The sequence below is a fragment of the Clupea harengus genome, chromosome 6 (assembly GCF_900700415.2).
Source record: "Clupea harengus chromosome 6, Ch_v2.0.2, whole genome shotgun sequence".
Taxonomy (NCBI): Eukaryota; Metazoa; Chordata; class Actinopteri; order Clupeiformes; family Clupeidae; genus Clupea; species Clupea harengus.
The window spans coordinates 24,655,663-24,682,737 of NC_045157.1; the positions used below are offsets into that span (position 1 = coordinate 24,655,663).

General features: G+C 45.2%; 1 protein-coding gene across 2 annotated transcripts in view; it reads left to right on the top strand.

The window, feature by feature from the left end:
• Window positions 1-27,075, top strand: part of LOC105888976 (polyamine-modulated factor 1-binding protein 1) — a 141,953-nt gene that overhangs the window by 61,412 nt on the left and 53,466 nt on the right. For both annotated transcript variants that reach the window (XM_031569522.1, XM_031569523.2), the window contains exons 4-9: window positions 13,685-13,732; window positions 15,472-15,555; window positions 17,477-17,623; window positions 20,500-20,583; window positions 21,777-21,911; window positions 23,568-23,642. In XM_031569522.1, coding sequence (XP_031425382.1) covers window positions 13,685-13,732; window positions 15,472-15,555; window positions 17,477-17,623; window positions 20,500-20,583; window positions 21,777-21,911; window positions 23,568-23,642 — 573 coding nt within the window. The remainder of the gene's footprint in view (window positions 1-13,684; window positions 13,733-15,471; window positions 15,556-17,476; window positions 17,624-20,499; window positions 20,584-21,776; window positions 21,912-23,567; window positions 23,643-27,075) is intronic.

Genomic DNA, 27,075 nt, shown 5'->3' on the forward strand with positions numbered 1-27,075 from the left:
CTCCCCTGGAGCAGAATTGGAAATTTCTCTTTGGTATTTAAGCAGGGCAGATAATCTCTCACCCAAATGATGTTTTTTTTTGGATGAAGGTTTTTGCTGTTGGACTGTGAAGCAAGTTTAAGGGAGGGTTTTTATTTGGTTAAAAAAATGAAATAATAGAATGATTCCAAGCATTGGCCCGTGGGGCGGGGATTATCGGTGGCGTTGGGCTGCTGTGTGGGGAGCCAGGTTTGTCCTAAGCCTCTGCAGCTGGCCGCCTCTGATTTTAACCCCATTCTGGGTGGGATAGCCGTTGCACACAATCATCACATTGGATTAAAAGTTGTTGTGATTTTAAGTACTCAACTCCTTTGCCAAAATCAATACAGAAAGTCAATAGCTGGACCCACCGCTGCATTTCCCACTTCCCAGCAAGACAGTGTGTGAAAGCATAGCACAGTACAGTGCCATGCGTCCTTCCTTCCTTTCTTCCTTTCTTTCTTTCTTTCTTTCTTTCTTTCTTGCTTAGGCCAGAAGCTTCCCCAGAGCCCATTAAAGCTAATGTTGTGGTCCACTTAAGCAACTGCCCAGTTTAGGTGCTCTGTTCACATCTCCTCTCCACAGGAGTCCTCATTCAGTGCATGCACTGTCCAGCCAGGCCATTCTATTATGACAGATATGGGTGATGATGAATAATTGATAGTAAGGCATTGACATTCTTGGTGACCATCTTCTCAAATGGGTCCTGTCACAACAAAATCAGTCCAGTCTCGCAAAAGTCTACTAAAAAAGTGTGCGTCTAAAAATGACCCACATACCATTTTTCTAATTTTGTTGTAAATACATTGCGTAATATATAATCTCCAAAATATTACACTGTAATACAACCTATACATGACTTTGTAGGCTAAATGAATGTGTATGTGTTATTTTTTGTTTTATCAGAGCAGTGGTCTGGTCACTTCATGCTTTTAACCTTCATGCCATTTACATCTTTAAGAGGACCTCATGAATATTCACTCAGAATTTCAAGAAAAAAAAAGACCTAAGCCAACGGGAGAGCTTCTTAGAGGTATACAGTAAACAAATATACACATTCTTCCCGGGATTGGACAATTTATATCACATGGTAAAAATGCTGCTTGTTTGGCCGAAGAGTATGTTCAGGTGTCAGGAACTTAATGAGACAAGTATCGATAACATTTCCAGCACTCATACCACTTGGCCAGTGTTTTAGATGTGTTGCACGTTTATTGGTGGTTTGTTAGCTATAGCTTGTTCTAGTAGCATAGCCATCACGCGTATGGAGCTGAATCCTCCTAATGATGACGCCACTGAAATTGCAAGGAGCAGAGTTTTGGACTAATAGCAGTAAAGTCAAGGCAGCTATATCTTTCGCAATTGATTTCTTTGGAAAGCATAGAGGATAACTCCTATACTTTTCGTATATCAGTTCACGAATAGACATTCAGTATCCTTGAAATTACATTCAGTATCTCCAAATAATCTTGGGTCTTAAAATGATTCTGATATGCTATTCATGTGGTTATATTTTATCTTTGTGCAATGTTTCATAGCAATTAGATGACAGGATATACAGTGGGGAAAATAAGTATTTGAACCCCTGCCGATTTCGCAAGTTTGGCCACTTGCAAAGAAATGTGTGATCTATAATTGTAATGGTAGGTGTATTTTAACAGTGAGAAATAGAATATCAACAAACAAATCCAGAAAACTGCATTTTATAACATTTATGACTTTATTTGTATTTGATGCAGAAAATAAGTATTTGAACCCCCAAGCAAACAGCAAGAATTCTGGCTCCCAATGACCAGTTATGTGCCCAAGAAGCACACAGATTAGTCCTCATTAGGCCTAACAAGGTACACCTGATCTCAACTGGTGACGTGTATAAAAGAAACCTGTCCAAAGAATCATACTTCACACCTTCAACCTCACCACCATGGGCAAGACCAAAGAGTTGACCAAGGATGTCAGAGATAAGATTGTAGACCTGCACAAGGCTGGAATGGGTTACAAAACCATCAGCAAGCAGCTTGGTGAGAAGCAGACAACTATTGGTGCGATTATTCGTAAATGGAAGCAACACCAAACAACTGTCAATCGCTCTAGGTCTGGGACTCCATGCAAGATATCCCCTCGTGCGGTATCGGTGATCATCCGAAAGGTGCAGAATAATCCCAGAACTGCACAGGTGGAGCTTGTAAATGATCTCAAGGCAGCTGGGACCACAGTCACCAAGAAAACCATTGGCAACACACTACGCCGTAATGGTTACGCGTAGTGTAAAGAAAAAAACTTTTGTTTCTGCCAGTTTAACATTTCGCCAAGAGCTGACCAACAATAATGGAAATCGCAAGGTTTCATTAGCCATACCATAAACCTATTCATTTCAGTGTAATTCTGGCAAACCACTACTGAACTGACTTGGATGTATTGTTCATAGTAATAGTCAAGATAATTATTACAAGATTCTCTCAAATTTCATGTTGTTTCATGTTTTCTTCAAATAGCATTAGACCAAGGCTGCCCAATTTGGGGCCCGCGCTCTATTTTTTCGGCCCGCGCTCCGGTCAGAATCAGAGTCAGAACGTAATTCGTTAAACAGCATTTTAACCCATTTCGAACAGGGCGTCTGTCTCAACGTCCATTGTAACTCAGACTGGTTGCAGTTCACTGCCTGGCCACAGTTTTAACATTGTTTTAGATGGGTCAAGGGGGGGCGCTATTTACCTCTTGTCAATACAGATCCATAACTTTGCAGCTAAAGTTTTGATTCGTGGTTGCTATGGTTATCTAGGTCCTATGCTAGCTAGCTAGCTAAGGAAACTTTTAATAACGTTAAACGATTTAAATGGAAGATTTCCGTTTGCATGAAATGATAGCTAGTTATCTGCTAGCTAATGTTATAGTCTCCTCGATTTAACTTCTACAATTATAATGGGTGCCTGTTACACTTCGTATGAACGAGTTCATATTCACATATATTAACACCAGTTCATCATGTGTAAAGAATGCTGATATGAAATATGAAAACAACCAGTAGTCAATGTGCAAGCTTCCAATTTAATCGTGATTTAAGATACTCTTTAAGTTGGGGCAGTCTGTCCTTCAGTCGAGGCATGATGATCTCTCGTTTCACCTGTTCGTGTTGGCGTAACAAATGCTTGGAGTCAAGTGCAGTTGAGAGGCGCTTGTCTCCAGGGGACAGATTACACTTAACTGTTATATTTTTCTCTTTTCACGGATACAAATAAAAAAGGCTGTGATTGGAATACGGGACTGGAGCTCAAAATTACCCAAAATTCGGGACGTCCCAGACAATTCGGGACTGTTGGCAAACCTACTTGTACCTAAGTTATAACATATTTGAGTGTGCTAACATTAGCAATAACGTCAGCTAGTTCGAGGTGTATGTATACCATTAAATTAGCAGCACATTTCCCGTATTTAACAATGATTAAACATGGACTTGCCTGCAAGTGATGCACAGTAATCGTCTCGCAGTTTCTTTCTATTTCTTTTTTCTTTTTTCCCTTGACTCCTGTTGTCTTTTTGAGGCCATTTTCGAAAAGTTGACCTAGCCTACTGTCAAAGTTCGTCAGGCCACTGAGATAGGAAGGGGCACCCACAGCGAGCTTGGGAAGTTGAGTTTGTTTTTTGGGGGGGGAAGGGGGGGGGGGGGCACCATCGTAACTTTTTTTGAGTAATTAAATATATTTCTTGTTCTGCCTGTTTTGTAATATACATGCCTAAAAGGTGCCTAATATTTCTATACTGAAATAATATCGGCATTATAATTATTATAACTATAATGATTTTACAGTTGCCTATTTTTTTGGTGCCCCCTCAGGGCTTGGTGCCCTACGCACAGCGCGTAGTGCGCGTTATGGGCGCGGCGGCACTGTGTACAGGGCCGTCTGAAGTTTGCCAATGAACACTTGAATGATTCTAAGGAGGATTGGGAGACAGGATGTGGTCAGATGAGACCAAAATCAAGCTCTTTGGCATCAACTCGACTTGCCGCGTTTGGAGGGGGAAGAATGCTGAATATGACCCCAAGAACACCATCCCCACCGTCAAGCATGGAGGTGGAAACATTATGCTTTGGGGCTGTTTCTCTGCCAAGGGTACAGGATGACTCCACTGCATCGAGGGGACTATGGATGGGGCCATGTACCGTGGAATATTGGGCTTGAACCTCATTCCCTCATTCCCTCCCATTGAAAACGCAACCTTAAGGATTTGGAGAGGATCTGCAAAGAGGAGTGGACCAAAATCCCTCCTGAGATGTGTGTAAACCTGGTGACCAACTACAAGAAGTCTGACGTCTGTGCTTGCCAACAAGGGTTGTTCCACCAAGTACTAAGTCATGTTTTGCTATGGGGTTCAAATACTTATTTTCTGCATCAAATGCAAATTAAGTCATAAATGTTATAAAATGCATTTTTCTGGATTTTTTTGTTGAAATTCTGTTTCTCACTGTTAAAATACACATACTTTTACAATTATAGATCACACATTTATTTGCAAGTGGCCAAACTTGCGAAATCGGCAGGGGTTCAAATACTTATTTTCCCCACTGTATTGGTTGTTATGCATTGATTCAATTTACCCATCACAAAGTCCACGGTTGATTTTCTTAAAACTTGATTTTCTGTTCAGATGATGATACCTTTTTGCATTGGCTGCACCAATTTTATTTTATTTCTTATTTTAAAGATAATTAACTGTAGATTTAAAACAACTTTTCATTTTTAGACCATCTGGACTGATTTTGTCATGACCCAAGCTTCAAGATGGAGCTGGTGTTCTTGCAATGTATGTTCATATTATCTCCACTCCCATCTTAGCCCAGGATAGTTCCAGGGATGTAGCTGATATTGCCACTGCTCCTCAGGGTTTGTGTGCTAATATCCCTAGCAATCAAACATCTAATCACAGACAAAGAGCAAACACCAAAAAACCCATTTCTCTCAGAGCTCCGAAGATGTCACATCCCTCATTTCCTGCTTGCCTGTCTCGCTGCTTTGCCTGATGCAGGAGCCATTTCACAGAGCCTATTTACTTCCTTGAGAAGGAAGTAAATATTTAGCTTTTTTCTCCTCCTTTCAATGCTAGCCATGTTTTCTTCTTTTTAAAAGAATAATTAGACAATCTCACTAATGTTCATGCCTGTTGGGCTCGTCCTTCACCCCTCAAAGGGCTTTTATGCCTTTATTACCTCCGCCAAGGAGTTTGTTTGTGTTTTCGTTTGTCTGTGAGCATGATTATGTAAAAAACTACCTGGCCAATTTTCATAATACTTGAGGTGCCTTTGAATGTTTTCAGGAACAGCCCACAGCTCGGTCCTTTTTGTCTGTTGGTTGCTCTTCGATCATGACGTCAATTCCGAGCTCGACAAAATAATGTTATATTTCTCCAGCGGCAGCACCAATATTAGACTTTTTAGGTTTTATAGATAACATTAGGATTACCCCAAGGTCGAGTTGACAGTTGAATTTTGCTATAAAGTTGCCAACACTCAATTGGATTGCTTCACGGCAGCTATAATTACTTGAGAAATGAATATACCAGCTCCACTATGATTAATTAAAGCCTATATTTCAGCTGACGTTTTGCTGTGTTCATTCAGTAATGGTAACCTTAACAAGTTAACTGTAAGCTATAATTTACTTTGCTGTATGCACCGCGTAACCTCTGGTAAAAAAATATATTCTTGCTTGTTTTAAATATAGTGCTTTAAATATTTAATATATTTATAGTGTTTTAAATATAGTATTGTCTTAAGTGTCAACCATCACTGCAAGCGCCACCCAGCAGTTTCAGCCAAAACGGCCCTGAAAGAGGTCCTATAGGTACGGTTTCTGTGGTCGGAACTCGCACAAAGGTACCGGCCGGCCCATAAACAGCAAGCTAGTTCCTGCTGTTGTAAGCGGCCTTTGGTGGAGGGGTTTAACATGGACCAAGCAATATCCCAAGCAATATCCCATTGAACCAAAGGGGCGGTTTCGTTCTTTCCACTTTAACATTGCGAGATAGGGCATTTGGCCTTGCCTGAGGTCTGAGTGACATTCTGGTTTTATTCCTGTATGTTTTGTCAACGTAAAGACACCGATCTCCCCAAGTTGTGCGGTTAATTGAGCTACGCTAATTAGGCAGCAGTGGAGGAAGAGGGGGCTCTGCCAGCTTCTGCTGACCCTCTGCCTCTGCCTCTGAAAGCATCAGGACTATATTTAGTCATATCTGCCAGGCTCATATGTTTGTTGATGTGTGCGTAGGTGGTTGATGGCAGAGTATATACACACACATGCATGCACACACACACTGAGTGCTGGCTTTAAAGAAAAGGGTCTGCTTTGGCAAAAACGCATTGTTGGGATATGGCAGTTGATTTTTTTTTTATATAATATTTGTCTTAAGTTTGTTATTAATTGCAAATAGGGTTTATTATTTAGAATCAGGCAGGTTGTGATCTAGAGCAGATATAGGAGGTTTGTTTATGCTAGACATGCATGGAAATACAAAGCTGCAGTAAATAGTCTGACTCTGCTCCTCTCTCTCGCTCTCTCCCACGCACACACACACACACACACACACACACACACACACACACACACACACACACACACACACACACACACACACACACACAGGAGAGATGAGGGTCGAGGAAATTGGCTGTGGTGCTGTATAAGATGGGTGTCAGCGTGTCCTCTCTTCGGCAGCCATAAAAGTTAATTAAGAAAAGAAATTTTTATTGTGCCTCGCTGCTTGAGCATGAGCTGCTGGCTGCTGCTTAATAATGCCCCTCTCGGAGCTGTTGTCAAGATGAGGAGCCCCTCTGAATAATGTGTGTGTGTGTGTGTGTGTGTGTGTGTGTGTGTGTGTGTGTGTGCGCGCATGTGTGTTTGCGTGTGTGTATAAATGTGCATACACATATGCCTCTTTGTGTGTTTGTTTGTTTGTGTGTTTGTCCGCATGTGTAACCTCTTTGCATGTGTGTGTCTGTGAGCATTAGTAAGTGTGAGCTTGTTGAGTTGATTTATGTGTTATTTTTTGCCCATTACCCTCATTATTGACAAGATAGAATATTCTCTGTAGAATGCAATTATTTGTGGGAAGAATCTTATTTGAGTGTTTTTGCCCCCAACCCCGTAGTTCTTTATGATTCCAGAACCAGGTGGAAAAGCCTGGTGCACTTGAAAGTGCTACCGGCTCATTGAAAGCAATTGTGTGCAGGGCCCTGTGAATAGTGAGTGTGTCGTAGTGAAATGGTTTCCAGATAAGCAGTGATTTCTTTTTTGTGCTTCAGTTTCCCCCTGATCAGCCCTGCTTGTGTTTGGTGCCTATACCCTTATAGACTTCACAAGGGGGTTTCATAGTCGCAACCAACAGTGCTCCTTGTTGTGTGCTCTCAACCACCAGTGCCATACTTTCATAGCCAGTCATCGTGCTAATTTCTCAAATCGTACTCATTTTTTCCACTCTCCCTCCTTTTCCTTTCTCTCATATTAGTCTTTATGCTCAAAGGTTCTGATGTTTAACATGTCACTCTGTTGATCAAAGGGTTGTGCTGATGGACTCTGGGCATAGTAGAAGAAAGGAGGAAAAAGGGAAGGAAGGAGAAGAGGATGAGCACTGGGGCAGAAAAGGATGCATTAAGCAATTAAATTTAGGGGGCAGAAGACTGAAGTGATGCAACGAGTTTTTTTTTTTCCTCCTTTCTGTAATTGCCTAGCTATCACTGCTGATCACAGGGGAGTGAAGCCTGGGGGGGGGAACAGCAATGTGCTGTACATCAGCATTTTATCCTGAATGTCTTTAGAATACATGACACACGCATACACACAAACCAACCAACACACAACCACACACACAAGCAGTACACAGACACACATAATTTAAAAGGATGGATGCAGACACTCCCTACGCTGGTCATAGCGTCACGCACCAACACCCTCACTCCCGTCTGAGCTGCACAAAAACACTCGGCTCCCCAGCACGCACACACAAATACACCCCGTCTGCATGCAAGCACCGTGCTTGTATAATTACGGACGCATCAATATTTGATGAAGAACACAGGAGTTAGCACCCTGCAGTATTTGTGAGCCTGAATGGTGGGATTACGTTAACAGTGCTCACACAGGCTCATCCATGATTTATCTGGTGTCCGTGCCAGAGCCCCAGCCTTGCGCTGTTTCCTCACTTTAAAGCATTTGTCTCGCCTGTCTGTGGGAGATAAGATACTGCAAAAATCCTCTGGTCTCTGGACAGAGCTGAGCAGAGGGACAGCAGGGAGAACGAAAGCGAGAGAGAGAAGGAGAAAGAGGGATGGAGAGAGGTGGGTGAAGGAGTAAGCAGGAAACAAAAAGAAACAGATGGAAAGTGAGGAATGGATAGGCAGTGAGAAAAAGAGGGATTGAGGCAGGGGTAGAGAGAGAGAGAGAGAGAGAGAGAGAGAGAGTGGATGAAAGCAGGAGTGAAAAAGCAACGGGAGAGAGGTGTACCCTTTTGTTTGTCAGTGGTGTGAGTGTGGTTCCGGGGAGAGCAGCTGTGATTAATGCTAATGCATGTAGCTGTGGGGAGGGAGGGGCGTTCTGCAGGCTGATTACCAGCAGTGGCAAGGAGAGAAGCAGGGAGGGGCGCGGGCTGTGGGGGTGACCTGGACAGGCACCTCATTTCATTTAATACATTGGAGCATGCAGTGGCAGAAAGCGCTAGGAAGGGAGAGAGATAATCAAGAGGCTGGGCCCTTCTAAATGTGCGCCGAGATGACACGGAAGAGATTGGATTTGGAAACGAGGAGCCAGGCAGAGCAGCGTCGAGCGGAACACGATTGATTGATTCCATTCAGGTGATCGCTCCGCTGATAAAGAATGAGTTATTTTATTGTCCTCCTTTTTTGCCCCTTTTTAAGTACAAAAAAGGGAGAAAATCTGATGAGTTTCTTCAACCTTAATACAGTGGACGCAAAAATAAGGGCTTTTCATGGTGCGGCATATCCCTGATTCAGCTCTCCTACATCTTAACGGTGACACATAAATAAACAACACATCATAAATGTCTGTCTGATAGCAAAAAGTATTTTCAAAATAGCTATGGACAGCAAAAAAGAAAGGCAAGTGGCACGACAGCCAACCCAGGTAAGTATGGCAAATGTAATATACACAGTGCATTGCCAGGACCACAAACATAATAGCCTTTCACACCTGAGTGCGCGAAGACATCCTTGACTCGATGAAGGAATCATGTTTGTTCTTTATGCTTATCATCCCTGATCTGAAATCAGCATCACGCAGACACTTCAGTAAAAGTGATGCCCTGGGGATTCCTAATAAATGTCTCAGGAACAGTTCCCCTGGCTACGCACCTACGTCTACACACCTCACAGCTCTGGAGGAGCACGGCTGAAATGGCATCCAGGCTGTGACGAATGGCAGGAAATCTGGAAGCGCCCATGACAGGCCGATTATGAGATCCCTCTGTCTACATGGGCTCAGGCATGTCTCTGCCCCCTGTAATGGCCAAACATGATTAAAGCAAACAAACGCAGCGATATTAGATTAGGCAGAAGGACATGGAGTCTACGGCGCTGATTATCTTTCACGTCTTGTTCTGTTTTTTTTTTTTGTCGTTGTTGTTTTGTTTTTAATGAAATGCTGCTCAGAATTAACATCGCTTGGGCTAATTAGATTGGCTGCTGCCCCCGAGAAATGCCAGACAGCTCTGATTCGGGTGCAGACGCTAGGAGATCTTTGTCAGGGGGTTTAAATCTACCGGCAGACACGAGCCTAGCCTGTGCGGTCTTTTGGAAAAGTTCAGAAGGCTAATTGAGTTACAGGTACAGTGGTGGCAGAGACTGATGGGAAGTCATCGCTCCTTGATTGGCAGATGCTCTCGCTGCCCAGCTCAGTTTCAGACCCATATTCCCCTACTCTCAATTCAGAGCCTATTCATTAGCTGTGTGTGCGTGTGTGTGTGTGTGTGTACAGTCTACAGACCAGCCGACCACAATAGTGTGCCAGTGTGTTGTGTGCATGTGTGTGACTCGTGCGTGTGTGTAATCTCCATCAGTATAGCAAGACCAGGCTGATTTTGTGGTTGGTAATGGCTAGCGGGGTGCTGCATTGTTATTAAAAATAATCCTGTCAGCATAATCCCCCTTTTTGCACTTCATTAATTAAACGCAACATTGCATGCAATCTAGCTGATTCAGGGCCCCTGCTTCGCTCTACTCTACTGTGGGCTCGGACATCATAAAGCCCCCCTGTCATTTCAGACACAAGAGGGGCCAGCTAAGCATGTTTTCAGATTTTATGGAAATGAACTCTCGGCTCTTTCTTTTGCTTCAAAATCCGTTTGACGTGCAAGCCACAGTGTGTCAGGCGAGGCACAGAGGCACCAGGAACTCATCCATCTGCAGAATAAGGACATGTAACCTGTCTCACTGAGTCTGAGGTTAGACCCATACTCTCCTCTCATGTCCATGTATAATGTATGAAAACACCATAAGTAGGTGTCGCCTCTGTTCGCTCATTCTTCAATGTCCAGTCAGACCAGAAAGAAGCTTTGAGGAAGAAAAAAAACTGTTCTGTCCATTAAAATCACTTCTGTATCCTGCAATAATTGTTTCTTGAATTTTTGCTAAGAACTGAATGGACTCTTCCCTGCAGAGTATTCATGCCAATGTTTCAGAAAGCTCATGTTTCTTGATTGTCTAGAGGAAGACATGCAGCATCTCTTCATTACTGTGCAACTTTGACTGAAAGCATGGTCACGAGGGTTCCATTCTTTTCCGTTGGCTATTTGCAGCCCTGCAGCTAGTGTAGCCCATCTGAAGCACAAAAGGTAGGCAGACATTTTAAGCACACACTGGCACCCTCTCCCGCCGCGGTGCTCTGTTGCTCAGCCGTGGCCCTGCCGCAGCCTCCTGCGTTTTTATACTCCTGAATGAAACTTGAAGAAATCCATTTATGGTGGCCTCTGCAGCCTTGGTTGTCAGACTTGCAGCCGCTTAAAACTGGAGGTCAGCCCTGGAGTTGTTTAATGCCTACTAAGAGCGCCTCGGCGAGCGTGTGTCTGCCCCGACGGGCAATAAATACACTTCGTTTGTGACGGGGATTTACCTTTCCCTGGGCCAAAAAAAGGCACACCATATATTTTTGGCACTTCCAGCTTCTGAGTTATTTTTGTGCACTGGTCCCTGCTGTTATGCATGTTCAAGTATGTATGTTCATGTTCAATAGTATGTGGGTTGGGATGAAAAGAACGTGCTGTGTGAAGCAAAGGCCATTTGAGCTGAGTCACTTTGGTACACCATCTGCTACAATACTGACTTCCTCTCCAATGAAGCTAGTGGAGTAGTAGTAGTAAGGAAAGAAGTTAACAGTTATGAAAAATGGATGCTTTTTACTTTTTATTTTCAAATGATAGTCATAGCCTTGGGTGGCAATATGTACATTTGAAAGGGTAAGTCAAAAAGTGAAATGGGTGGTAAAACAGCACCTTAACCATACCATGTGCCTCACTGGGCTCTAGTGCAACAGTGTGTTGGGCAGCGCTGGAGTACTGATGTGTTATGTATGGAGGAAGAGCCTCAGACTGCAAACCTTTCCTTTCTCTCTCCTCTACATGACCGCATTAATGCATTCATAAATGTATTCCTCTGAATTTATGGCTGCCCAATTGGAGGAAGATGAACAGACTCTAGACCCTTAGCCCAGATGACCCAAGAGAGAAAGATAGAGAGCGAGCAACAGTGAGAGAGACACGGTGACAGAGATAGAAAGTGCCCCCTCCTCCTCCTCCTGCCTGGGCAAGGGAGAGAGCAGTAAAGACCCTGCCAGGCAAGGGGCTCGTTCCGCGTAGTGCGCCACCAGGGAGCGCGGGGCTGGGGCTATAAACTTAATGAAGTTTGACTGAACTCATCAGCTTCTGAGAGCTCAGAACCCGCAGACTAGGAAACCAGATGCGAGGCAGAAAGGAGGGGGGGAGAAAAAAAGAAGAAATTTCCGATGGAAGAGGCTCACTTAGAGGTCATTACCGTCACACAGGAAATCTTGTGTGGGTGAGAGGATGGGGTTGGAGTGGGGTGGTTGTATGGTGAGAGTTTGGGGGGGGGGGGGGGTACCCCACCTGCCCTGGGCCTCTCCATGCGGGTGGATGACCATTTCCCCATGTTCCCATTGGCTTGGCACATGTCCCCTCACCATACACACACACACACCTAAAACTCTATCACTACGGTCCTGATGGACACAATATGTCCGCCTCCACAAAGACATGAAGGCAGAGCTGCCTGAGAGCCCGAGTGTCCAGCCTGGTTCAGCTCCTGTTCAAATGAGGCTCGTTGCCTCTCCCCTGCATTCACCTCCACCCCATCTCCAGCCTCCCTGTGTGCTTATCAGGTGGTATTATGTGTGTGATTGCTGATAGGAGCATTCGTCTGACTTCCTTTCTTTTCCCTCTCTCTTTGCTCACCTACGCTTTAATTCTGCTCTTTGAGGCATATCCTCTCTCCCTCTCCCTTTTTTTTTTTTTTTTTTACCTTTCTTTATGTCTCCCTCTTTTTTTTCCTTTTCTCTTTTCTTTCTGGTGGCAGGGGGGAACTTGCCATGCATTTCACGTCGGCGTCAGAGTGTGTTGCTATGGTGGTTGCTAGGGATTTAGCCCAGGAGTGACGTGAAAAGTCCAAATATTAAAGGTGTCCTTCTGATGCTGAGCTGTTTGAAGCTGCACGGAATGAGCAATCACCTCTGCAGGGCTGTTTTTTTCTCCTCGCCCATTGTTTCATTATCAGATTTCTCTCTTTGGAAATATCAGAATCGATTTCCAAGACGTCAGGGGGGGCTGGGCTGCATCAAAAGCACAAAGAGCATCCGTGAACAGAGTGTTCACATGCATGTCTGGTCTAGCCCTTCATTTCATAGTTTACATTTCTTCCCCTCATAACAGCGATGTCCGATAGCAGGAAATGGCTCACGTTGCTGAAAGCAAACAGGCAGCCATTTTGTTGTAACAACAGCCCTGGCTGACGTCTGCTCCTCAGTTCCGCTGCGGAGCCCTTTTGTCACGGCTCTGATTACGTGTGCTGGGAATGTCCTTGGTTGGAGAAGGTGAGGACATAATTGACCGTGCAGAAGTAATAAGGGCTGGGGGGAGGGGGTGTTGGAGGAGGTGAGGCGCTGCTCTCCCTCTCAACCATCTTCCGTGGGGTTAAAGGCGATCGGTGTTAGCCAACTGCGCAGCCCCAGACGTTAATGTGGAGTGAATCCTCATGGAGCGTGGAGGGCAGATCAGGTGTCTCGCCCACCACCACCATCGCTCAGCATTCATGAACTCTTCCACTTGCTCTCTTTATCCCTCACCGTCACCGCCTAGGAATTCCCATAAAAAAGGCACTGATTACTCATGGTGTCTCACAGTCTGTCCTCTTGTTCACTCTTGCCCTCTTTTTCTCTTGTTTTTTCCTTCTCCTTTCACTTCTTTCATGCTCTGTATAGCTGTACATCTATCTCAGGATTTCACTTTGGTAGTCTCTTATGCATCTCCTCTGTGAGGTATTTCTCCTCAGGCCCTCTCTCTGCCCTTACCACTATCTCCCCCCAAGCACACCCTCTCTCTCTGTGTTTTGTGATGGACATTGAAACATGAATGTTCATTCCTGATTTCTCCATAGGTGACTGATGCCTCTGGACTGGGTGGAACAGAGTTGCTGAAAGCTGAGGTAACGTTCACCTCTCACACATTATCTCGATTTGAGCTGATCCACAGTCAGTCCAGTTTCCTCTCAGGCTGTCTGTGTGTGGAGCTGATCTATTCCATAGTGTTCTTCCTCTGTCAAAACTACACAACTGCTCACCTTCAGCATATGACAATGGCATGCGGTGAAAAGCAGTTTAGTTAGAACCAACCTGAATACAACATAACATTCATCTTATCAAAGTTGAAGTCCACATGACTTGACAGTAGCATCTCTTATGGTCTTATCCTGAAGAAGTTTGGGTTTTAATGCAGTACAGCCTGAAGGAGGATACCTCTGTAATCTTTGCTCATTTGTTGTTTGTATATCTCACACAGTCTTGTGCTATGGCATACACTATTTAGAACAAGTGTAGGTGTTGCCTTGCACTTCTAGCTCAGAGGTGTTTCTCATACAGTTTTTAGTTTTGTGACTTTGTCACTAGAACTGGGGAAAATAATCGTTTTTGAGATGCATTGTGATGCTAACGAGAAAGATTCTTAATCAATGAAGGAAAATTAAATAATCAATTTTTCAAGCGTAATTGAATAATATGCATGCCAGCATAATGAAGTTAAACAGCTCATTTATATCCATTTTACGGCAATATGCAGTTATAATGATGAATGAGAAGTTATTTTACAGATAACACTGGCAATAGCCAACACACTGTAACATTACACATTCCTTAGGATCTTGTGATGCCAGCCAAGTACAGTTAACAATATTTCCACCTTAACCGTCATAGATACAAATGAATGAAAGGTGAACTTACAGACCCTGGGAATACACAATCCATTAGGTCTTATGATGCTAGCCAGGTACAGTTACACATTAGTTTGATCATATTTTAATGCGAAAGTGCGCTTGTCACATCAGTGAATGAACACATAGCTTCATTACAGCTCTGCTACTTAGCTTAGCTTAAAGGGCTGTCCACACTGCCAACAATAACTACAACGACAACTGTAACAATAACAGTATGAGCGTCCACACTAACCAACAATAGGGAAAACCTCTCATGTAATTCATGTTTTAATGTGATGCCTTTCAAATTCAGTGGATTCTGATTGGCTGTAGTTTTCTATCGTTCACACAGTTGCTCTGAAAGTGATGCCCAACGATACTGTTCTTCTAGTCGTTATTATTATAGTGCGTGGTGTGTGTAAACAGGCCTATACATAGACATCTGTGTATGGTCATGTGTCTGTCCTGGTATTGTGTGGTGTGGGTCTGCTTAGCAGGCAGATCAATAGCAGGCTCAATGGTAATGACCAGTCAGTTAGTCCTCAACTCTGCACTGAAGGCCTGGGGAGAGAGAGAGCTGCCCTGCCTGTCTCCCTCCTCCCTTCCTCCCTCCCTTACCTCAATGCAACCACACCAGGCATCACACAACCACAGGCAGCCTAGTTAGCCCGGAGAAAAAGGGCGACAGACCTTCAGATCAATAACTTTAGTCTCGTCTGCCTAATTCCTCATTGGTTGACATTGGCACTCAGCTATATGTAAGTGTACGTATCCAGAGTGATTTGCTTCCCCCACCCCCTTTTTGTAACCGAAAAAAGCGGAAAAGGAGAAAGAAAAAAAAAACCTCACGCCCTCTGTTTGGTTTCCTTCTCTGCCCCCTCTCTCTTCCTCTCTCTCCCCACTCGTCTCCTCGCCTCTTCTCTGTTGTTCCCCCGTGTTTGGGATGGGAAAACCCGACCCGTGGAACGCCACCCCAGTTGTCATCTCGGGACGCCGTCATCCAGAGGCTTCGGCGGGATCTGCTGATGTCTCACCAGGCCCGCGACACCCAGTGTGCTCAGGTAAATATCAGGGATTAATGACGGGCGGGGAGATTAGCCAGTCACTCGTGCCGCCGTTATTCCAATGAGCTGCAGGAAATTACCAGAGTTCGTTCTCTCTCTCCCTCTCTCTTTCTCTTTCCCTCCCTCCTCATCTCAGACCATTATTGTATGATTACAGCGCAGCGTGTGTGACGTGGTTCACCACTGTATTGATTGTGCCACTTGCAAATTGCATGCATAAATGAATGCGTGAGAGAGCATCTATATTGCGCAATCATGCACTGAATTGCCGGGGCAAATTTTCAGATCTATAAAGGTAGAAAATTATTCCGGAGGGTTTATTTAAGAAAGAAAAAAAATCGGTTGGCACTTTGCATGTGAAATTTGAGATGATTATTGCTCTTGTGTGTTAGCTTTTCATTTAGCATCAGGCGACGTTGGGCACATCTCGCCCTCTCTCAGGATTTAAATGTGTTATTGATCAATATGGGGCAGGGGCAGCTCAAAAGAAAACGAGCGCCACCGAGCACTTGCATACGTTTCAGCCTCTGTCTTGACAGCTTGTTAAAAAAATAAATGCTTGTTTCCCACAAAAAGGTGAAAAAAAAACCACCCAAATATCTCCCCATCTTTCGGTTAACAAAGAAACCGCATTGGTATTCAGACTTTCAGTTTTTTTCAGTTGTAGCGTGCTAATGTCATGATTTAAATGAAGTATTGATCAGTTTAGGTGGGGAGAATGGAGAGAGAGGGAGCGATTGTAAGGGAAAGTAAGAGGGAGCAGGGTTATCGGCTTGCATCGCTCACAGAAAAAGGAGAGCCAGAGGATGAGCCGGGTTTTTTTAGGATTAAAGTGTGGCAAAGACTGTCCTTTTTTGCTCTCGTTTTTAAACCTGAGAACATGCTGGAATCTGATGTTTTGCAGTGCCATTCTGAAAATGGAGGAGGAGGCAGCCGTATTGTTTGTCAACAGAGCAGAGACAGAATGAATCAGATGGAACGCATGCTCATTTAGCTCTTCCGAGGGGGGGTTGAATGTCTGGACTACTCTCTGGCCTAAATGAAGGCGCTTAACTAATTGACCATCGGCAGATCATCAGTGGGCCTGCAATTGTGCCGTTTGCATTTTTTTTTTTTGCAAAAGAAGACAAGCCGCCATTGGAGGAAGAAAGCAGAGGACTTCAGTATGTCTGAGTGGACCACTGCTACCGGTCTGCAATCCCTCCTTTTCGTCTGCTCTTTTCTTCGGTTTCTCTTCCCCTCCCTGCTCTTTCTCTCCCTCCCTCTCTTAAGAAGGTGACTGCCTTTTGTTAATTAATCTGTTTAATTATTTATTTTTGCATTGATTTGATATGGTGGCTCATAATGTCAGGGGTCAAATAAAGCGATTATTTGTTTCTCATTTCAAAGCGCCTGTGTTGAAATGCTGATTACTGCTCAACAGACATAGCAATGAGATATCAATTAAGCATACTTATTAACGTGGAATTGAATGCTAATGTTGTTTTCAGCGACACTGCAACAACGGGAACAACGACAAATGTGATTAGTCTTTTTAAAGTGGTCATTTGGATGCTTTCTAACAATGGCGTATTTTCACATTTTGACCAGGCGGATTGATTTTTGTTTTGGAGCGCTCATTTATTCCATGTAATGCTTTCCTTTCCTGTTTGTCAGAGGCTAAGGGTGCCAGAGCAATGGCTTGGAGAAGGCAAGTCCCTGGAAAACCACTAGACAAGGAGAGGCAGATGGCGGCTCTCTCTGCAGCTTTCAGCTCCAGAGCCAGGGTCTCCTCTCTCTCTCTTCTCTCCTTTCTCCTCTCTCCCCTCTCGTCTCTCCCCTCTCTCTCTCTCCCCGACAGCCCCAGCCAAGAGGCTCTTTGCAGTGGATTGATTTTTCTCTTCCCTCTTGCGCCCTGCCTTCTTTTGTGGTTCGATAGCTGGACGTCCAGGAGCAGAGGGTCTGTGAGCTGCTGAGAGAGCTGCAGGAGAGCCAGCTGGAGCTGCAGCGAGGACACGGCCGCCTCCAGCAGCTGCAGAGGGAGCACGCTGCTCAGCAGAGCCAGGAGGACCAGCTCCGCTCTCAGGTAGGCAGCTCACCCGCAGGCCCAGGCCTCACAGGCCTGCACCTCCGCTCCCCACTCAACTGCATGTTTAAGCTACGGACACACTCTCATACATGTTAAATGGGTGTTGCTCATTGAAGGTATGTTTATGTGTGTATATTTATTTTTAGATGTTTATTCAGATGTAGGTGCTAGAATTTTTTAATCCATCATTCTTTTCATATGCGTTAGATCAAATAGTAGTTTGATTATTGTTTTATTATAGTTTCAAGTGTGATGTGATGAGATGTGGCTTGTGATGCGTTCACTTGGTCTGAACTAGTTAAGTAGTCTTGTTTACATGATAAATGAGGTTAAGTACATGTTGACCTGAGACAACCTGCTTGGCATTAGCTTCGGATCCCATAACCAAACATAGTCCACTGCCATTACAAGTCCATGTAGGGCCTTTTAAAGTTGATATACCTCAGGGAATTGAGCAAAAATATATCAGCAATAATTGGTTGAATATATTGAAAATTCATTGGAAAAATGATAGCAATGATATAAACAGGTACATTTCTTCTCTGCCCTGCCTCCTTTAAGTCTTAGCCTTGACTCTGCTTTTGCTGTTCTAGACAATCCGTCAATCCTAGCGTACTTCAGATTCTAAGCAGAGAAAGGGTGTTTCCATGGCTGAGGTGATGCAACTCATGGGTCCTGATCCCCCTGGATCCCCCTGGATCTGGTTCTTCTGGAGACCGGTGTTTGTCTCCTCCTCTAATCCCCCCCGCCTCACCTGACCTCAGCAACAGGGCCGCACTCCCAGTGCATTCCTGGCCAGCCGAGCTGGAAAGTCCATGCCTGGAAAGTTAAAAACTCCTTCTCCAGGACTCTGAGCTCGCTATCTGGATTTACTAATTGGCTCAGGTTTTTTTGTTTTAAACCTGTTTGTAGAACTTTGGCCATATCAGCTCATTCAGCGCCCGCAGTGGAGCAAGAGCAATGCTGGGTAAGGTTCATTACCCACTAGTCTCTCACCTGTGCTGGCAGGACTGATTGAGCAGGCAGTCTGTCTTTACCCCGGATAACCATGCGCAGAGTATGGATTGTGCTGGGCTGCCAGAACAACACTGATTCAGACAGACAGACAGACAGACAGACAGGCAGGCGGATAGGCAGGTACAGCCAGACACATGGGAAGTGCGTGGAGCCGTCATATAGATACACTGTAGCACCGTCAGGGGAATAGAGGCACATCTCGATAAACATAAATAAACAGCGCACTCAGAGATAGACAACAAACAGGACAGTCCAGAGAGGGAGGGAGGGAGAGGGAGAGGGAGAGGGTGAAGACAGAGACTGAAATTCATTCTGCAAGAGCTCAAAAGAATCACCACTGCCACCCCTCTGTGTCTCTCAGAGGAGACGGCTGACCAATCAGAGGCTGAGCCTGCACTGTCCGTCAGCAGCAGCTGTGTCACCTGTCGCTAGGCGTCACGGCAGACTTCAGCGCGGCTCGATGAGAGAGATGGAGGGAGGGAGAGAGAGAGTTCCACAGGAGCTCCTCTCCGTGGTAACCTGGTGCACGGGCTCACTCAGGCACACATCAAGCTGCCCGCACCTCATTCCAGCCTCAATGAGAGTCATGCTAACAGCGTGCAATGCCTCACCCCTCTCTGTCTGTCCACCTCTCTCTATCACTCTACCCCTCTGTCTGTCCATCGCTCTCTCTATCACTCTACCATCTGTCTGTCTGTCTGTCTGTCTGTCCATCTCTCTCTCTATCACTCTACCCCTCTGTCTGTCTGTCTGTCCATCTCTCTCTATCACTCTACCCCTCTGTCTGTCTGTCTGTCTGTCTGTCTGTCCACCTCTCTCTATCACTCTACCCCTCTGTCTGTCCATCTCTCTCTCTATCACTCTACCATCTGTCTGTCTGTCTGTCTGTCTGTCCGTCCATCTCTCTCTCTATCACTCTACCCCTCTGTCTGTCCATCTCTCTCTCTATCACTCTACCCTCTGTCTGTCTGTCTGTCTGTCTGTCCATCTCTCTCTCTATCACTCTACCCTCTGTCTGTCTGTCTGTCCATATCTCGCTCCATCACTCTAACCCTCTCTCTGTCCGCTATCTCTCTCTCCATCACTCTACCCCTCTCTGTCTGTCCATCTCTCCATCACTCTACATCTCTTTCTGTCCATCTCTCCATCACTCACTCTACCTCTTCTCTCTCTCTCTGTCCATCTCTGTCTCACTTACTCACTCTACCCATCTCTCATCCCTCACCTCCTCTTGTCTCTGGCTCTCTCTCTCTCTCTCTCTCCATCCTCCCTCTCAATTGCTCATTCTGTGTCTCACCCTCTCTTTCTACCTCTCTTCTGTTAAGCACAGTCCTCTTTCGGAGTGTTGCTTTCATTTTTACATTCCATCCAGCGTTATTGCATGTCTGGGAACAGCTGAATATCTTTTGCTTTATGACTAGCAGATTCTTTTGCCTTTTTGACAAGACTAGTCTTTTTGTCCCTTTTGTGCAGACACTGTTTATTCATACCTAATATGTCTGCTCATTCTGCCCACCCATTTAATGAGGCTTCTCTTTTCAGTTCTGTTCACAAATAAGCCAGACGGGTTAATAGGGGAGCTCCACAGTATTTTGTTGGTCTCTATATTTAATAGTCAATTGTATTATTTGTTTGGTTGTTTGATTAGTTTAGTCTTTTTTTTTTTTTTTTTTTCTTTTTTTTTTTTTTGAGACCAGGTAGGACCTGGTAAAAAAAAAGTGCAGTGTTGGCGGCAGCATCAGTCATGTGCTTGTAATTGCTGGGGAATTGGCTGTATTGGATGTTGAGTAAGTGTGGTAAATGTGATTTAGGGGGCCAGGCGGCCAGGCTGACGCGGTGCCTTTGCTCCCCTGTAGCTCTCCGAGGTCAGAGGGCGTCTCTCACTGGTGGAGGGCGAGAATGAGGCTCTCCAGGGATTCAAACGGGAGAAAGGAGCTGAGGTACACACACACACACACACACACACACACTTGTGCCCACACACTTTCTCTCATACACACACACTAACACTTGTGTAGGTCACACTCTTATCTCTCCTAACTGCCTTAAATGTGCTTTAATCTCATCCTCTCTGGTGATGTCACACCCCCACATATTCCACTCTTCTTGACGCCCAACAGCACTTAGTTTCCATAATGTAATACACCCAACCATTATTAGCAGTGCTTGAATGCATTGTGTCTTACATCAACACATCCCACATGTATGTGTTTAAGTATGTAGGGATATGTGCAGGGCTTTCCTGAAGCATTACACTTACATTAACATCCCACAAGTGTGCTAGGATCAAATTCACATTTAAATAAAGTAACAGTGTCACATCATTTCCAATCTGTAATGGTGAGGTATACCTGTGTGTGAATGTGTCTGTGTTTATGTGTGTGATTATGCATGCATGAGTGATTGATTAAGTGAGTGAGTATCTGTGTGTGTGTGTGTGTGTGTGTGTGTGCCCTCGTGTATGTGTCTGTGTTTGCACGTGTGTGTGTGTGGTGGCCACATTCCTGTCACTTGCCCTGCGAGGGTGCTGCTATTGTCCACGCTCCTCTCTCTGCGCCTCGTTTCGCTGGCCATAACCTGATTGCCTCTGCCTCCCCGTGTGCCAGTCTGCGGGGAGCATGGGAGGCTGGCAGTGGTTATTCGTAGCCATGGCTAAAGGGCTGCTAAAGACCAATCCAGCACACAGCTTGTGAGCTCCATTAATAACCCAGCAGATAGGAGCAACTCTGCTGCTGATTGCTGAGTTCACCCCCACAAGGGGTCAATTTAGTGTGTGTGAGAGAGAGAGAGGGAAAGAGTGTGTATAGTGTGAATACTCACTGCTTGGGAAGGATTGGATGTAACAGTGAGTAATGCCTTTCTGATTGTGAGTGTGGTTTGTGTGGATATATATATGGCTGTTTCCAAGCCAATTTCCAATCTGGGAAGAGTTTGAAAAAATAGTCAGTCCTATAGCTCGTTTGCGCCTCTTTGTGCGTGTATGTATGCGTCGGACTGCCTGTGTGTGTGTGTTTTAATCAGCATTCATGTATTTGTGTGTATTTGAATGTATGTATCTATTTTTTTGTGTCTGTGTGTCCCTCCGTGTGTCGTGTGTGTGTCCGTGTGCGTGTCTGTGCGTGTGTATGTACAGGTGGAGAGGCTCAGTGACGAGCTTTGCTCCATGCGAGCAGCACACACCGAGGCTGCAGAAGCCCAGAGGAAATGCACAGAGCTGCAGACAGAGCTCCAGGAGAGCCAAAGTGCTGCTCAGGAGGCTAGCAGAGAGGTCAGATCCTTTAAACACACTCACACACAAACAATCTCTCTCTCTCTCTCTCTCTCTCTCTCTCTCTCTCTTAAAAAAACTCTGAAAGTACAGTGATCAAATCACTTCTCTTGTTTAAGGAAACCCTGTCAAGCTCATTTGTGCCCCCCCCCGCCCCCTTTATTTCCTGTGCAACCTGTAATCAGCTAGTAATGGCCGTGCCTGCTTAAACACAAGGCCTTCCATTAAAATCCCCTCTGCATTTTTGCCACATTGCTATTCCCTTCCCCCCTAATGAAGGCCCTGAGCTCCCAGCAGGTTGTAATGATGTCCACTCTGATGCCACCGTCCTGGAGCTCTGAGCTCTACGCTCTGACAAGCACTCTACATGCAGCACGGCCATTACAGCACCCCTGGACAGCAGCACAAGTCCATGATTACAATTCTGATGGCTGGGCTCCACGTTTGGAGAGGTTTTTGGAACCTGTTGTTAATATGATTTCTGCGTGATATTACTGAAGGAGTAGCCCAACCAAAATGATCTTAAAGCACTGAAGGTTCCCCAGTGCGGTGTGCCTCATTACACACAACTGGAACAGGTGCTGCTGAAAGTGGCATCACAGTGCAGTGTAGTGATATCTCAGTGGGATTTATGGTACATAACTCACTCCCTCCGATTTACATAAGTGGACCTTTTTGGGTGAGTGAGCCTTCAACATGGTTCATGTGTGAATGTTTTAAAAGTTTGAAGCATTATTTTATAAATGTTTGGCTTTTGCAAGGAAACTTTAAAGTAGCATGAGAATATGATTGTTGTGGATAAAATTAGCATGTCTTCGTCAGATGTTTATTTGAACAATACAAAATGTCTTTGTTGGCGTTATAGTGGAGAAATAAATAGAATAGAATAGAAATATATGTACTAGGTTGACCATGACACATTGGATAGATGATAAAAAGTTTTTACTCGACTAATTGTCTGCAGTGGAAATCCTCTTCTCAACCAACATATACGGCTTCATGCCGTTGGATATAGTGTGTGTGTGTGTGTGTGTGTGTGTGTGTGTGTGTGTGTGTGTGTGTGTGTGTGTGTGTGTGTGTGTGTGTGTGTGTGTGTGTGTGTGTGTGTGTGTGTTATTCCTCATCTTTCTCTACACGGTCACCTTTGTTGGCGTTGTCCCTGTTGTCAGGCATGCTGCTCTGTGCTTTAATGAGGCCTGTATCCTCCGTCTACCTCCAGCCTGCTCTTAATCCCAGTCCTGCTTGCTCAGGAGCACATCCCCACACCAATGGGGGGGGGGGGGTCGTGTGCATGACTGTGTGGGGTGCGTTTGTGTTTTGTGGGCAGATGGAATGGTTGTTCTTGTGGAACGTAGAAACATGCTGTACACACAGAAACTCTTCAGACCCTCAGTATACATTGACACTAATTTACACACAAATCATGAATGTATACACATATACACACACACATACACACTTTCATATAAAGTTGCTGCGTATTCCTGATGTGCTGTTAGTTTTGACTACATTTGCACTGTGAAGGAAGCTAATGCCATTTTAATCACCTAATCAGTCATTGCCAGAGTGCAGTAGACTGTTGTGTGTGTGCCTCTTTTTTTTCTTTTCTTTTGGGTGGGTGTTCACCCTCTCTTCCGTTGCCCTCTCTGTCTTTAGGCGAAGGAGGAAGGCCAGGAGCTGCGGTGTGAGGTGACGCTCCTGAAGTCTCAGCTAGACTCTGCCAGTCAGCAGGTAGGCTGCACCTCTCTCTGCTGCCATGGAACTGTCCAGTTCACCCCTCCTCCACCTGTTTCTGCACTCAGACACCCACATCAGCAGTCACACAAACCTCCTCTACAGTCTCCTGAGTCGCACAGCAATCACGCCATTGATCACTCTTTCTGGTGTCCATAACTGCATCATTCTGTGTGTCATTCCTCGACTGTGATTGTGTGACTGCAGTGTAACTCTAATTGCTAGTCCAGTGGCCATCTCCACTAGTCTGTCTTTAACACGGAACCCGCAGAGCCTCACCGCTTTCATCTCTCCTGTCTCTTTGAACTGTCTTTCTCTGTTGTGGCAAACTTACACCCATTCATAATACACACACACGCACGCACGCACGCGCGCACACACACACACACACACACACACACACACACACACACACACACACACACACACACACACACACACACTGCATCAACTGCACATCAACTGCATTAATGGTTGGAGTGAAAACGCTGGTGGTGAAAGCTCACTGTGAGGGGGGATCTGTCCTTCCTTGGGCTGTTTTTTGAGTTTGTGTGTGACTGGCTGGGTGTTTGTGTGCAGGGGAGAGAGCACCTCCACTCACACGCTCACACATACGCCCACACCTACTCTCCTTCCTCTGCGGCGGAGGACTGTTAGGGCCAGCGAGTGGCGAATGATTGCTAATAAAACATTTGATTGAGAGGAGGACAGAGTGAGGGCCATAAACAGGCTGGATTCTGCCCTTTAATTTTGCCATCCCCAGAGAATTGTTTTTGCCATGCCGCAGTGCCGGCCCCATACACAAGCAGTTAGTTGTCTGCCCTAGGACTGGAATTTAATTTAGTGTGTGTGCGCGCGTGTGTGTGTGCGCGTGTGTGTGTGTGTGTGTGTGTGTGTGTGTGTGTGTGTGTGTGTGTGTGCATGCGTGTCAGTGTGCTTTTGTGCTGGCTGTGTTGCGTTGCGTATTTTTGTAATTCCGGGAAAGACAACTTTGGTTCTTTTTCTAGTTGCTGCTCTGCTGCTGATAAGACAAAAAACAATCATTTCATACTGCTGGCGAAATGCACGCATGGAGAAGCTTCGACGGCCACTGCAGAGCTGTCATTGCTCCAGCATGCAATTTCCATGCATTTCTGATTCTACCACGCTGCTACAACTACCGTGTGTGTGTGTGTGTGTGTGTGTGTGTGTGTGTGTCTCAGAGGGTGTGCTGGTGCGTGTGTGTCGAGTCTAGTGTGTTTGTGTGTGTGTGTTTGCACATGTGATTCATATTGATGTGTGACCGGCCGGCATGTTTGTATATGATGGGATCTGCACTGTGCATTCGGATGATGCCTTTACGTAGTGTTGTGTCCAACTGGATCAGAGTGCAACACAGCACAGAGCATTTAACTAATGTGCTCCCAAGTGCATAAAGCATTCATCCTGTAGGATAGGGCAATGCCAATACATGTGTGTGTGTGTGTGTGATGCAAATGGAATTACAGCTGATGGTGCGCATGTTGTGTCTTTTGTTTTTGTATATGTTTGTATATATGTATTTTTATATCTTTGTCTGATAATATACATATTTAAAATATGTGTAATTTGTGTTGTGTGTGTGTGTGTGTGTGTGTGTGTGTGTGTGTGTGTGTGTGTGTGTATGTGTGTGTGTGTGTGTGTGTGTGTGTGTGTGTGTGTGTGTGTAAGGCGCAGGGGTCTTGCTGAAAGGCTGAGGCAGGAGCATATATCAGACACACAGCTCTGCACTAATAAAAGGCCAGCAGTGGTGCAGCTCCTCTCCTTCTGGGAACAGCACGCATTTTTACTGCCTCTCTGACAGCAAGATAAAGTGCTCGTCCAATTAGAAAAATATTTGGCCACATACCTTCCAACAGAGCTCCTTGCCTTCTTATTTTCCCAACTACTTTTTTATCAGGGATCTTGGCTATTTTTATTGTTTGTTTTCTTTTAATTGTGTGTGTGTGTGGTTATATATAATTCATTTTTTGCGGCATGTATCTAGAGGCGTCGATCCACACCACACCAAATATAGTAATGTAATGACTACTGTCTCCTAGAGTTTGCATTTTGCAGGGAATTTTTTTTCTCTCTCTCTCTCTCTCTCTCTCTCTCTCTCTCTCTCTCTTTCTTTCTTTCTTTCTATGTCATTGTGCTTCTCGATTGTGCCATGACTGGTCCAGTGATGCATTCTCCTCTGCATGATTCTTAACCCTCCACACTCATCCTTCTATTCTGCTTACGAGTAGATTGGTGTGTGTGTGTGTGTGTGTGTGTGTGTGTGTGTGTGTGTGTGCGTATTTGTGTACATTGAGAGTGAGCTAGTGTGTGTGCCCTTCCTTTCTTTTTTTCCTGAGTGCATTAAAATTAAATTCTCTCTTGTTGTTGTGAAAAGAGGCACACGTTAAAAATAATTGGATGTGGGAGAGAACAAAGGGCCGGCTCCCCTCTCCCTCTCTCCCTCTCGCTCTCCCTCTCTCTCCGGCAGGGCCCAGGCGAGCCGTTAATGCCGTGGCAGCCCTGCATTGTTCTGCTGTCTGCAGCCATCCCCCCACAGCCAGACACTCAGCGCTGGAGAAGTCACTTTTAATGTCTGATAATCAAGGTGAATTTTCAAAAAGCTGCCATTTCTAAATGATGGTGTATATATTATGTGGAGATGTTGGAGGGGGTAGGAGGAGAGAAGGGGCCAGGGGAGGGTTGGTGCCGCAGAGGAGGCGGCCTGGCGGCCATGGACAGTGAAAGAGAGACACCCAGAGGCCAGAGTGGGAATTGCAGGGTTCTTGCTGCTTTTTCATACTGGAGAAGTGATGTGGGGAGATGGTTGTCACTTGTTTGATGGGCATTATTTCCCTCTTTTGTCTTTTTGCATTTATTTTCTATCTAGTTTGTTTTCTTTTGTTGGTGTGTGTATGTAGGTATGTGAGGGCATGTGTGTATATGTGCGCGTGCGTGCGTGTGTGTGTGTGTGTGTATATGTGGCTGTAGCTCAGCTGTGGAACAATAGCACACAGAGCTTGTGGTTTTACTAAACTGCTGAAACACAGCAGCACACCAGGAGTCTCCCCATGAAGCCCTGGTACTCAACCAGCAAGGTCCTGCACTCACTCCCCCGTCGGCCCCAGGATGAGGGATTCGCCCCAGGAGGCGACGGGAGCCAGTGGGAAGGAAACCGAAACGTGGCCAAATTCTCTTTACACAGGTTTTTACCTACCTGTTCTGTAAGGGGAGATTGTGTTTTGGTCTAGCCAGTGGTGGGGAACTTCCATCACCCTGCCATGTAGCAGACCTGTCTTATAACCCTTTTGGCTTAACAGCACAGTCTAACACAGCAATACACAGAGAAACAACAGCGCACAACAGCAAAGCACAACGGGGAAGGAAACCAAACAGCACAAACAGACTCAGTATCACAGCACAGAATTCTGTA